This window comes from Podarcis vaucheri, assembly GCF_965113315.1.
Source record: "Podarcis vaucheri genome assembly, chromosome: 9".
In the NCBI taxonomy this organism is placed as follows: Eukaryota; Metazoa; Chordata; class Lepidosauria; order Squamata; family Lacertidae; genus Podarcis; species Podarcis vaucheri.
In genome coordinates this window covers 451419-465106 of record NC_138767.1, presented here as the reverse complement: position 1 = coordinate 465106, position 13688 = coordinate 451419, and the positions used below count along the sequence as shown (strand labels likewise).

Below are 13688 nucleotides of genomic sequence, written 5' to 3'. Positions count from 1 at the left end.
TGCCGTTGGGGGCTGAGCCTGGGGCCGGCTAGAGCCTAGCCCTTCCCCCCCCCAGGGGGAGGCGCATGGAAGCAGAGGAAAGTGGGTCACGCAGATTCTTAGGGATTTATTCCTGAATCAACAGAAGCGCTGAGTGGCTGCAACGTCAGGAGTCTTTAATGTGGAAAACAGGTGATCTGAGATATTGCGTGTGCTTCTCCAGCTTCCTTGTGACCCTGAGCACAACGAGGCGGCCTGGGAGCGCTGGAGCGCCTTTTGGGATTTCAGACCCTGCCGCCCAAAAAGGTGCTTTCTCTTCCTCCAGCAGGAGCCAAAATGTCTAGGGCCAGAGAGTTCCTGCAGGGAAGCAGGCAAGGCCTGGCAGGAGGCAATCGAGGCTCCCCCCCCCTCCGGGGAGCTCCCTCGTGCACCAGCCCCCCTGGGGAGAGTGTCACAGCACGGCTGCCACTGTGCAGGGCCCAGGGGGCATGAGGCACATGTGGCAGGCGGAGGGAGCCCCGAGGAGTCCGTGGCGTGAGTGGCGGCTCGTCCTGCCCAGTCAAGGCTCAGAGGTCCTGTTCATGCAGGGCAGGGCGGGGACTTTCCAGCGGCGGCCCCCATGCAGCCGCAGCGCCAGCCACTCCTGCTGCATGGGGCTGAGGTAGGTCTCGGGGCTGCAGCCGCCCCCTTGCATGCGGCTCAGCAGGTCGCCCGCCTGGCTCTCCAGCACGGCCCTCGCCTGCGTGGGCAGCCCTTCCAGGCTCTCCAGGCTGTTCAGGCTGCCCGGGCCGCCGTCCTGCGTGCGAATCCCGTCGTGGGAGCCTGGGGGGGGAGGAAGAAGAGCAGCTGAGGAAGGAGACGGGGCCTGCCAGCGGCAACTCCACCTGGAGACCCTCCCTCCCGTACCACTGAGATATGGCCCTTCTCTACTGAAAGGTCCCAATCCGCGGCTGCCCAGTGGCAAGGAAAAGGCCCCTCTGCTGGCAGGCTCAGAGGCACTCTTTCCTTCGGAACCTCTCCACATGCTCCAGGACTGAGTCTCTGCAGCGGTTTAGGACAGAACCCCCTTCGCACCCAGATCTCTTCCCAAGTCCGCCAGTCCTCTATGGAGGAGATCTGGTCAGAGAGCCACTCTGCGAAGGCCTGGTGGGATCAGAGTGAGCGGAGTCCACTAGCGACAGCAGCCATCGTGAGGCCCCAGTTGGCGCAGGGCACAGAGGTGGCAACAGTGGCTTCTGCGGCAGCACTGATGTCGCCCTTTCAGAGCGCTCAAAGGCGCCTCGCTTGCGTTCCCCACAACTTCCAAACAACCCTCTCAAACAAGCCAGTCTCCTGTGGGGGCAGCGAAGGCGCCATTTGGCCTCCTGGGTCTCCCTCGGACTCTACAGACGCACCAGTTCTGCTGGCGGCTCAGAGGTAGACTGCCACTGAGCGCAGAGGCTCCATTTCCAGCTTTCATGACCCTGGCCTTGAGGGGCAGAGGTTTCCCCCAGCCGTGGATGGGAGAGGGATGCACCTTCCTCTGGGTCGATGGAAGGGACCCTCCAGGGCGCCCCCACCCAGACCCCCCGCAGGCCCACTCACAGCACTTGTGGAAGGCATCCCAGGTGTGTGAGGGCAAGGAGGTCTTGGGGGGCTGCTGCAGGAGGCAGGCGATGGCGTTGTCCACTTGCTGGAAGACGCGGAGAGACAGCACCAGCCGCTTGATCTCTGGAGACAGACCATAATCCTCCGACTGCAGCAGCTCACGCACCAGGTCAAAGTCCTGCTTCAGCTGGAGGGCGCCCTGGAGACTGGGGGGGGGGGCAGAAGGCAAGGCTGGCTGTCAGAGGGGAGAAAGAGTGCCCAGCCCAGCCTGCCCCCCTCCTGGGGCAGAAGGCCAGACCCCTCTCCCTCCCGGACGAAGGCTCACCTGAACTTGATCTTCTGGGCCAGGATGTGGTCCATCCAGGCTTCCAAGAAGGCCGTCGTCACCTGGCTGAGTGCCGGTCCCTGGGCATCTTGAGGCAGGAGCTGGATGCCCAGCAAGACCTGGCCCAGGACGCTCTGGGCAGCAGCCGAGGCGTATTCGCTGGGGGAGGGCGGCAGCTCTGCGAGGGCAATGGGAGAACGTAAGGGGGGGAAGCCCGGCAGGATCAGACCCAAGCAAGGCCTGCTGACTAGGCCAGGCGCTCGTGGGCCCCACACGCTGCCCTGTGCCCGGCAGGCCTACCTGTTCGGAGGGTGAGGCGCCAGTGCTTGCCCAGGGGCATGGTTTGGCTAAAGATCTCCGCCGACATGCGCTTGCAGTCCAAGGAAAACAGTGTCAGCACCTGGTTCGCAAACAGCTGTGCAACAGAGGAGGAGGAGGAGGAGGAGTTTGGATTTGATATCCCGCCTTTCACTCCCCTTCAGGAGTCTCAAAGCGGCTAACATTCTCCTTTCCCTTCCTCCCCCACAACAAACACTCTGTGAGGTGAGTGGGGCTGAGAGACTTCAGAGAAGTGTGACTGGCCCAAGGTCACCCAGCAGCTGCAGGTGGAGGAGCGGAGACGTGAACCCGGTTTCCCAGATTACGAGTCCACTGCTCTTAACCACTACACCACACTGGCTCACAGGAAAGGGGCCATGGGGCGCGTGGGAAAGAAACCACCCAATTGCCCCTGGCAATTTCTCGTGCGCAAGCCCCACTGAGGAGGTTGGAGGGCTGCCAGGGGGCAAGCAGAGGGCCTCTCTACGAAGCTGGGGCCCAGCCAGCGTCAAGGTCAGCCAGGATCCTGGAGGCTGCTGGGAGGAGAGTGGGGCAAGGCAGGCTGGGACCCCCGGCACTTACTTGGAGACTGGAAGCTGTGGAGTGGATCTGCTGGCTCAGCTCCTGCTCCTGGCCAGAGAGGCGGGGGCTCTGCTGCTTCCTGCCCTCAGGAAAAGCCGTGCTCACCAGGGCGGACAGCCTGTTGGCCTCTGCCTTCAGCAGCTGCAGGAAGGAGTCAGGCGGCCTTAGAGGAGCTCGTTCTGGCGCAATCCTCTCTCTGCACTGGCCAGGACTTCTCCCTGGGGATGGATCCTTGGCTATTTGCTCTCCTGCAGCGCCTGGCTGACCTCAGGAAGGAACCCCCTCCCCGCCGCCCACCCCTCATGGTCCTACTTGCCTGCAAGTCCCCCTGGGTCACAAGGAGGAACTGGTTGAGGGACCAGGAAGCCAAGTACTGGTAGGCCTTGCTCATGACCCAGTAGCAGGAGGAGTGAGCGGTGGCCAGCGAGAGGGAGAGCAGCCGCAGGTGGAGGCCGGATGGGACAAGGCTGCCGGCTGCAAGGGGGAAAGGGCGTCAGTGGAGGAGGGAGTCGGGGCCCAGCTGCCCCTCCACCTGCCCCACAGAGTGCAGCCCCCACTCACCTGTGCTCTCCGTGGGCTGGGAGTCCAGGCACTGCAGGCTGAAGGCCAAGGGCAGGTAGAGGCTTTGCAAGAGCTGAGCCGTCTGGCTGCAGGTCACCTCCGTGCTCTGGGCAGGCTTGGCCAAGCATTTGTCGGTGAGGCTGGAGCCCAGAGCCTGGCAGAAACCTGGGACGGAAAGGGAACAAGGTCGGATGGGGTCACTGAGCAGGCACTCCACAGGGACAGGACTGCCGTTTCCCCTGCACCCATCACAACGGAAACTGAAGTAATAACTGGCTAGACTTCACCCGTGGATCCCCTAACTCTACTATTTGGTAGGTTACAGAAATTGTACTAACAGTTGATCTGGAATCAATGCAACCTCTCTTAAGTACTGACAGAGTTATCAGAATTGAAGGGAGCGCAGATGAGAGCACCACCCAAGAGAGAATGGAAAACTAAAATCTGGACACGGTACGTGTGATGGAGCTCACAAAGACAGTGAGAATCAGAGAGGGGGGCAGGCAACCCAATGTCTTCATTGAGAGACGGAGCCTTTTCATAACATACGGGAGGAATAAGGTACAGGAGAATGTAAACTCATTTCTGTTACTTGAAACTTTGTGATATTATGATGTTCCACTTTGTTACGGAAATCGGTTGCTATCTGTTTGGCTCTAGATATCCCCCTTCTACTCTACTCTTATTTCATTTTATTTGACATTTTATAATTTATTAATTTTTGTTGCATTTTTTTAATGTATGTATTTAAAAACAAAACCCCCCATCTCTTCTACGATGAAACAGACTCCCTCAGAAGGGGGCGGGCTCTCCTTCCCGGTGGGCTTTCATACAGAGGTTGGGTGGCCACCAGTCACAAATGCTTTAGTTCAGATTCCTACATTGCAGAGGGCTGGACTAAATGGCCCTCGGGAGCCCCTCCTAACTCTATCTCCTGCCCCAAGGCCGGCCCTTCACTCAGCACTTGCCGCACAGCCCCTCCCCCTGCCAAGAGTGACTGCCCTACCTTGGTCCCAGTATTGGAGGACATCCCACGTAAGCAGGTGGAGCGCCAAGGCCTTCAGTTCCTCTGCACTCTCCTGAGGCACACAGGCTGCAGAGACACAGAGGGCGCGAGAGAGCATGAGCCCCACGGGGACCAGAGTGGCAGGCAGGGACCCCTAGCCCAATTCCAGGGGGCTGTGGATCCTGAGATGGAATGGGGGTCTCCCAGAGGCCATACTAAGGTGTTTAGGGGCCGAGAAAAGAAAATCCAAGTGGCCCCTCACAGGGCATATTCTGCCAGACACAGGAAGGAACTGGTCAGGGAAATTTCCCCTTGGGCTGCAGGTGCCCATTTCTCCTTTGACCTCCAAAACTGCAGCCCCAGGTGGGTGTGGGCCTTGCCTGTCCTTTCGGGACTCAGAGGGCACCAGCACCCCGGAAGCAGAAGTGCAGGAGCCCCGCCCGGTCCTCTGCCTCCCCAGCTAAACTGGCAGGGCAGCCCTTTTTGTGGGGCAGGGAAATTGCTGGCAAGTCAGACCACACACGGGCAAGACTCAAGCAGTCCGCGAGGGGCACCATCAAGGCCTGGGGAAAGTGATGGGAAACGGGTTGTTGTACAGAAGACAAAGACCCCTCGGAGGCCAGAAGGGAGGCAGGGGGCTGGAATGCCATCCCGGCAGGTCCCCTTGGCATTGTCTCAACCCCACCGTCAGCCAAGAACCTGCACTTAAGAACCTCAGAAAAGCCTTCTGGATGTGGCCAAGGGGGGCCTATCTAGCCCAGTATCCTGCCCCCCCCCAGTGGCCAGCCAGATACCCACAACAGGAGCTGAGTGGCAAGAGTCCTCTCCCCTCCTGTGGTTTTCAGAAACTGGTATTCAGAACGCTGCTGCCTCCGACTGTGAGGCACAACATAACCATCTTGGCAAGTAGCCATTGAGAGCCCTCTCCTCCTTCTAAAGACATCCAAGTCAGCGGCCCGCCCTGCCTGCTGTGGCAGGGAGTTCCGCAGTTTGACTTACCCTGTGCCAGACCACGGCTCAGCCGCCGGGCCAAAGCAGCCGCTGCCCCCGGCTGGAAGTGCGCCAGGGGCGGGTGGAGCTCCAGCTGGTGGGCCAAGGAAGAGGCAGCCGCTCTCCACATCAGCGGGCAGTACTGGGCATAGAGCGCTGCAGACGCCTCTGTGAAGGAGGTGTCCAGCCAACGCACAGACTTCCAGCTGGGCAGCGAGCCAGAGTCCGGCCCCTGAGGCAGGTCAGTCGGCTCCAAGCGTTCGAGGGGCTTCTCCTGCTTGGGCTGGTTCAGGACGTGATGCCACAGGCTGTCCGTGGAAGCCACCAGCTCCCCCAGGACAACAAGAAGGCCCTCTTCCTCCTCGTGGCACAAGGCCTGCAGCTCCACCGAGAGGCTGGGAAGACCCTCGCCTGCCGGAGAGGCCTGGGGGGGCCCTTCCAGGAGCCCAGGCTTGGCGTCCCCACCCCAAGGCGCAGGCTCCAGACCCCCCCCTCGGAGGAGCAGCGGGTGCAGCCTCTGGGCGGCCCGCTTGCCCCTCTCCGCTGCCAAGATGCCCAAGACCCTCTCCAGGGGGAAGGCTGGGGAACTGCTTGCTGTTCTCTGCAGGCCTGGCTTCCTCGCCTGCTGCTCCAGGAAGGCCTGCTGCAGCGCCTGGTCGTTCACCACCTGGTTGTAGATCTCCAGCCCCTGGAACAAGTCGGACAGCGGGGCAGCGGGCACGGGAAGGGCGTGGGCCAAGCTGTGCAGCAAGGCCTCGATGTGGCGCTCCAGGAGGCAGGCGGCGTGCAGGGCCAGCAAGCAGAGGGTCCGCCTCATGTGCAGGACCACCTCGTGGCGCTGCAGCAGCATGTGCCGCAGCCAGGGGTCGCTGCGGATGCGCCGCTGCAGCCCCTCCCAGTGCGTGGCGTGGGTGCGCATCTCCTCGCACAGCCCCCGCAGCTGGCGGCCCCAGGTGGCGTCCGGCTGGCCGGCCAGGGGCGGCAGGCAGCGCTCGGCGGCCATCAGGTGCTGCACGAAGGCCGAAGCCGCCTTGAGGCGGCGGCTGAAGTGGCGGGAGAGGCGGAGGTGGTGGCGGTGCTGCAGCAGAGCGTGGAGAGTGGCGCAGTGGCGAGCCACGCTGCTCCGGGCCGCGTGGTAAGTGAAGGCGCCCCGGGCCGTGTCCGGGAGGGCTGGCCGCACGTGGGCCTGGAAGGTCTCCGTGCGGGGGTTCTCCATCACGCACAGGCAGCGGCTGAGCCCCAGGAAACTGCGCTCCACCTGGGCCAGGCGGGCCAAGCCTCCGGGAGAGTCCTCCTCCTCACTGTCGTAAGCGCTCTCGCTGGGGCGCGGGGGCAGCAGGCGCCACAGGCTGGGGTTGACGCAGTGGCGCAGGAGAGCCTCCGCCTTCTGGAAGGACTTGGCCAGCGGCGTCAGCGATCTGGAGCCTGCAAAGAGACAGGAGTCTGATGCCAAACCTTTGCAGCGGGGCTGCCTCAGCAGGCTGGCATCACCTGGGCAGCCACAGCCATGCCCTTCCCCTCCGTCCTGCCAAGGTCTGCCAGGAGGTCAGTCACCTCTGCTGCCCCTGCTGGGACCTGGTCTGCCTGAGGCAGGCTGCTAATTCCCAGGATTAAGTTGGCCTGCCTGGAGCAGCCGAGCAGCAGGAAGAAAGGACAAATGCAATTAAGGGATCTCCCAGAGGCAGGAGGGGGGGCAGCTGGTTCCTCCCCACCCCACCCACCCCCCGCTTTCCAGAAGGGCTTCTGTGACAAGGACATTCCAGTGCAAAACCACCAGTCACTTTCCTTACAGTCAAGCAAAGGTGGAAGCGCGACTGGGAGCGCTCCAGTCCTCCTGAACAGAGCTTCCTTTGGGGACCATCTCTGCTATGTGCAGTGGGCACAGCAAGAAACAAATGGAAGCCAGTTTTGGCACAGCCCCCTGCCTACCTATGTCAGCTGCCTCCAGGTGTTCCCCTCCATCAGCTGGCAAGACCTTCCTGGGCCCCACCAGGGAGCTGAGCGGTGGCAAGATGCCCCCCGAGGCCTGCGATACACGGGACATGAGGAGCAGGAAGATGGCGTTCAAGCCCACAGCCTCGGCCTCAATCACCTGTGGAAAGACAGAAGGGTCAGCACTGAAACTGCACCCACCCCAGCCTCTTCAGAGAGGCAGCCTCACTGCACCCTGACCCCCCCCCCCAACTTTGGGCAATGTCTCTGGAAACCTTGCATGCTTCCTAGGACCGGAATCCGGGACCAGCCACGCTGGGTGAGTCTGTGCACCAGTGGCCAGGAGCAGCTAGAGGGGCCTTTTCAGAACAGAGGCGTTTCACTGGCTGCCATTTGCTTCCAGACTTTGGCTCTGGGAATCTTCCAGAGTGTGTGCAGCCCTTAAGAGCTCAGCCACAGGATCAGGCCAAAGGGTGCTCGTCTCGTGCAGCAAGCTGCTCTCAAAGTGGCAAGACGGAGGCTCCTTCCTGCCAGTCCCAGCAACGGGCGTTCAGAGGCATCCTGCCTCCCACAGCATAGGCAGAGCTGGTGGCCCCTGACAGCTTAATCCTCGGCTACCAAAATGGGTAGCTGGCACGAAATCTTGCTGTTGCAAATTCCATAGTTTTAACTGAAGGCAGATGGTCCTTAAGAGTCATTTGGAAGCAATTCCGCTTAATGGGATCTTGAAGAGCTCGAGTGTTCATTTTGCGCCTTGGTTTCCTTCCTTGAAGCCTTCGTTGAGGTATAATCTTGATAGCCACCGTCACTTGCCTACAAGCACTCCAACTGAAGAACAGCCTTTACCAAAGGTGTCGCGGGCTTTGAAGACACTCGAACGCAGGACGCAAGGGAGAAACGAGCTAAGAGGAAGGCACACTTGGCAAATCCACACTGTGATCAACTCCTGCCCAGAAACTAATGTCCCCACTGTGGAAGGAAATGGATCCAGAATTGGCCACAGTCACTTAGGGACTCACTGTTAAGACCCTGTTCATGGAAGACAATCTTACTCAGCTGCGAGGGATCACCAAAGAAGAAGAAGAAGAAGAAGAAGAAGAAGAAGAAGAAGAAGAAGAAGAAGAAGTTGTTGTTGTTTTAACTCTGGACAGTGTGGAGAAGCCTGTCTTGAACCTTCCAACATTCAGTTTCTTTGGCTGGCCCTCTTTCTAGTATAATTTTATACACCTTTATCACGTATTTGTTTACAAAATGCCGCAACCTTTATTCACAGTGAAATCGCTCCACCCCCTTGATCATTTGCCCTTTTCTGAAACTTTCCCAGCTCGAGAACAGCCTTTTGGCGACCAGAACAGTCCACAGGTCGCACAACTGATTTGTATAAATGACGTTACAGTAGTGGCAACTTTATTTGCAATCCCTTTCCTAATGATGCCTAGCATGGAATTTGCCCTTTGTACAGTTGCCACCCGCTGGCTCACCATCTTCCCTGCGCTGCCCACTGTAACCTCAAGGTCGTGGCCAGTCACCCCCACTTCAGACCCCACAAGCACATCTGTCAAACTGGGATGTTAAAGCCTCACTGGATTAGTAACCTGGCCGTAGTCCTTGCTATTTTATCATTTGCTCTCTTCCCACACAGCGGTACCTTGGTTCTCAAACTTAATCCGTTCCAGAGGTCTGTTCCAAAACCAAAGCGTTTCAAAACCAAGGCACACTTTCCCATAGAAGGTAATGCAAAACGGATTACTCCGTTCCAGACTTTTAAAAACAACCCCTAAAACAGCAATGTAATATGAATTTTACTCTCTAACAAGACCATTGATCCATAAAATGAGGGCAATAATCAATGTACTATACTATAAAATGAATAATAATAATAATAATAATAATAATAATAATAAATAATAATAATTTATTATTTATACCCCGCCCATCTGGCTGGGTTTCCCCAGCCAATCTGGGCGGCTTCCAAAAGAATATTAAAATACTGTGATACATCAAACATTAAAAGCTTCCCTAAACAGGGCTGCCTTCAGATGTCTTCTAAAAGTCTGGTAGTTGTTGTTCTCTTTGACATCTGGTGGGAGGGTGTTCCACAGGGCGGGCGCCACTACCGAGAAGGCCCTCTGCCTGGTTCCCTGTAACTTGGCTTCTCGCAATGAGGGAACTGCCAGAAGGCCCTTGGTACTGGACCTCAGTGTCCGGGCAGAACGATGGAGGTGGAGACGCTCCTTCAGGTATACTGGACCGAGGCCGTTTAGGGCTTGAAAGGTCAGCACCAACACTTTGAATTGTGCTCGGAAACGTACTGGGAGCCAATGTAGGTCTTTCAAGACCGGTGTTATATGGTCTCGGCGGCCGCTCCCAGTCACCAGTCTGGCTGCCGCATTCTGGATTAGTTGTAGTTTCCGGGTCACCTTCAAAGGTAGCCCCACTAGAGCGCATTGCAGTAGTCCAAGCGGGAAATAACCAGAGCATGCACCACTCCGGCGAGGCAGTCCATGGGCAGATAGAGTCTCAGCCTACGTACCAGATGGAGCTGGTACACAGCTGCCCTGGACACGGATTTAACCTGTGCCTCCATGGACAGCTGTGAGTCCAAAATGACTCCCAGGCTGCGCACCTGGTCCTTCAGGGGCACAGTTACCCCATTCAGGACCAGGGAATCCTCCACACCTGCCCGCCTCCTGTCCCCCAGAAACAGTACTTCTGTCTTGTCAGAATAAGACAGTATTGCAGATGATAAAAATTAAAATTATTTTTTTTCTTACTTGCACTGATGAGTCATTGTTTGGATGGAGGCTTTTATCCATTTCCACCATCACACAATCAATCAATCAATCAATCAATCAATCAGTAGCTGAACTGGGTTCCACATAGTCACAAAAACAAATTAACCGAAAAAGCCTCAAAAACAAAAACGCAAAATGAATAGCAAAAACAAAAGCGCCAAATACAGTGGTACCTTGGTTCCCAAACTTAATCCGTTCCAAAAGTCCATTTGACTTCCAAAATGTTCGGAAACCAAGGCACGGCTTCTGATTGGTGCAGGCATCCGGAAACAGGAGCCGACAGCCACATTGGACGTTCGGCTTCTGAAAAACGTTCGAAGACCGGAACAATTCTCAGTGTTTGGGAACCAAGACGTTTGAGGACCAAGGGACCACTGTAGCTGTCTCAATCTGCCTGTGAAATATATATAAAAAGATTATAAATAGTCCAGTAGCACCTTAGAGACCAACTAAGTTTGTTCTTGGTATAAGATTTCGTGCGCATGTACACTTCTTCAGATACATGGAAACAGAAGTGAAACATTAGAGCCCGTGCAATTTCACTGATAGTTTACATTGCTGGTTTGTTGTACGCCGCTTTCATTTCTTTAAGCAGTCTACTTGAACTTGAAATAAATGACAAAACCAGGTCTATTTTTTAAAGACACCTTGACGCTGAGTCTCCTGGAATAGTGGCCTTGGGGGTGGGTAGAAATCCCCGCTTTGTCCCCAAGACTGCCTGCTTGGGCCCCCGCAAGTGGCTGCCCAGGCTTCCCTCTGCTCCATGCCCAGCAGAGAAGGACCCCAGCAGAGCCTGCAGGATGAGGCCAAAGGGGTCCAGCCTCCTCTTCTGGGTTCCAGGTGCCCCTTTGGGGAAACCTGCGCGCAGGATCCGAGCCCAAGAAAGAGCAGCCCTCTCCTCTCCTGCGCCTCCCTGCCACTGAGATCCAGAAGCCTCGCTGCCTCCACTGTACTTGTCCTGTCCTCTTTCTGTTTTCCCTTAATTTTTAAATCCACATTTTGTCAATATGTTGCAATATGTTGTCGTTGTTGAGTTGTTTAGTTGTGTCCGCCTCTCCGTGACCCCCTGGACCAGAGCATGCCAGGCACTCCTGTCTTCCGCTGCCTCCCTCATGCTGGTAGCTTCAAGAACACTGTCCCACCATCTCGTCCTCCTTCCTCCCCTTCTCCTTGTGCCCTCCATCTTTCCCAACATCAGGGTCTTTTCCAGGGAGTCTTCTCTTCTCCTGAGGTGGCCAAAGTCTTGGAGCCTCAGCTTCACGATCTGTCCTTCCAGTGAGCACTCAGGGCTGATTTCCTTCAGAATGGAGAGGTTGGATCTTCTTGCAGTCCATGGGACTCTCAAGAGTCTCCTCCAGCACCATAATTCAAAAGCATCCATTCTTTGGCGATCAGCCTTCTTGATGGTCCAGCTCTCACTTCCATACATCACTACTGGGAAAACCATGGCTTTTACTATACGGACCTTTCTTGGCAAGGTGATGTCTCTGCTTTTTAAGACGCTGTCTAGGTTTGCCATCGCCTTTCTCCCAAGAAGCAGGCGTCTTTTAATTTCGTGACTGCTGTCACCATCTGCACTGATCATGGAGCCCAAGAAAGTCAAATCTCTCCCTGCCTCCATTTCTTTCCCTTCTATTTGCCAGGAGGTGATGGGCCCAGTGGCCATGATCTTCGTTTTTTTGATGTTGAGCTTCAGACCATATTTTGCGCTCTCCTCTTTCACCCTCATTAAAAGGTTCTTTAACTGCAATATATATACAGCCAATGACACCTTGTCCTGCCCTCTTCCCAAGCCATCTCGCTTGGCGGCTCTTGCTGCCTCCTGTGGTGGGGAGTTCCGCAGGTTAACTGCCCCCACCGCCCCCCTTTCTCTCCTCCAGAGGAGGCTCCGCCCCGCGCCAGGGCCCCGAAGGCCCAGAAGAGCGCGCGACCCGTGACACGCAAGTTTGTGTGCGTTCACACGTGCAAGCCAGCTCATCGTCGCCGCGGCCCCGGAGCGGCCCCCTGCCCGCCCCCACGGCCCCCTCCGCTCCCTACCGGCCTGCCTCCCTCCGAGAAGCCGCCTCGCTCGCCGCCGCCGTTGGAGCCGCTGCCTCGGCGCCGGGCAACCGAGCGCCCCTGAGGGAACCCGCGGCGGGCCAATGGGAGCGCGCGCAGGAGTCACGTGGAAGGGGGAAAGTTCGCCCCCGAGCCCTGCCATTCTCCGAGGCGCCTGCAGGTGGCGCAGCGCGAAAGGGAGGCCTGGTCCACCCAGGCAGGCGGGGGGGGGGGGCGAGAAGGAACGGACTGTACCATGGAAGGCGGGGGGGGGCGGAGGGATGCCAAAAAGATAACAATTATAATAATTTTTCTTTATACCCCGCCCTCCCCAGCCAAGGCCGGGCTCAGGGCGGCTAACAAGCAATGATAAAACCAAGTTGAGTGAATACAATTTAAAAACCAGATTAAAATACAACATTAAAACATTAAAATGCAGCCTCATCACAGGAGGAGAAAGGAAAAAGGAAAGAGGGGGAGGGAATCAAACCGCTTCCAAGCCAAAGGCCAGGTGGAACCACTCTGTCTTACAGGCCCTGCGGAAAGAAATCAGATCCTGGTCTCTTGTGGCAGAGCGTTCCACCAGGCTGGAGCCACCACTGAGAAGGCCCTGCCTCTGGTTGTGGCTCATCTAACTTCCTTAGGGCCCGGACCACTAGGGTGTTGCTATTTATGGACCTTAAGGTCCTCCGTGGGGCAGACCGGGAGAGGCGGTCCCGTAGGGTCCTAGGATGCTGCAGGTCCTAAGAAGATGCTTCTTTTTTCCCATGCTTTCCCGGGGGGGGGGGGAGCATGTAGAGGCAGCAGAGTGTGGAGCAGCAGCGAAGAGGCCCGGGTTCAAAAAACCCTGAGCCTCCCTTAGGCTTGCCTCCCTCACAGGGTTGTTGTGAGCAGGGTGGGATTTAGGCATAGCTGTCAACTTTTCCCTTTTCTTGCAAGGAATCCTATTCAGAATACTGTAAAGGAATTTCCCTTTAAAAAAGGGAAACGTTGACAGCTGTGGACAGCTCCTGAAGGTAACGGGGCCCTTTCTAGGTCCAGCTGTCTTTCATCAACAACAAATTGTTGCTGTTTTTTGTGTTGAATAGATGCTCTATGGTCATTGATGGACCTCATAGGTATCTCAAGCCATTTGCCCATGTTGCCCTGCAACCAGTCCAGGCAGAATGTTGTTATCTTTTAGTCGTGTCCGCCTCTTCGTGACCCCCTGGACCAGAGCACACCAGGCCCTCCTGTCTCCCACTGCCTCCCTCATGTTTGTAGCTTGGAGAACACTGTCCCACCATCTCGTCCTCTGTCGCCCCCTTCTCCTTCTGCCCTCCATCTTTCCCAACACCAGGGTCTTTTCCAGGGAGTCTTCTCTTCTCATGAGGTGGCCAAAGTCTTGGAGCCTCAGCTTCACGATCTGTCCTTCCAGTGAGCACTCAGGGCTGATTTCCTTCAGAATGGAGAGGTTGGATCTTCTTGCAGTCCATGGGACTCTCAAGAGTCTCCTCCAGCACCAGAATTCAAAAGCATCCATTCTTCGGCGACCAGCCTTCTTTATGGTCCAGCTCTCACTTCCATACATCACTAC

At 56.9% G+C, this 13688-nt stretch overlaps 2 protein-coding genes across 3 annotated transcripts in view; one reads left to right on the top strand and one right to left on the bottom strand.

Moving 5' to 3' along the window:
- Positions 1-13688, top strand: part of LOC309540071 (uncharacterized protein) — a 29155-nt gene that overhangs the window by 5962 nt on the left and 9505 nt on the right. The gene's annotated exons all lie outside the window — the stretch shown is intronic.
- Positions 135-12197, bottom strand: CCDC142 (coiled-coil domain containing 142). Its single transcript, XM_082236371.1, has 11 exons — positions 12113-12197; positions 7278-7440; positions 5358-6773; positions 4359-4445; positions 3353-3517; positions 3108-3265; positions 2792-2932; positions 2192-2306; positions 1892-2069; positions 1564-1772; positions 135-801 (listed from the first exon to the last, which is right to left on the bottom strand). Exons 2-11 carry the CDS (start codon positions 7390-7392, stop codon positions 539-541), a joined length of 2847 nt encoding a protein of 948 aa, XP_082092497.1. The 5' UTR covers positions 7393-7440; positions 12113-12197; the 3' UTR covers positions 135-538.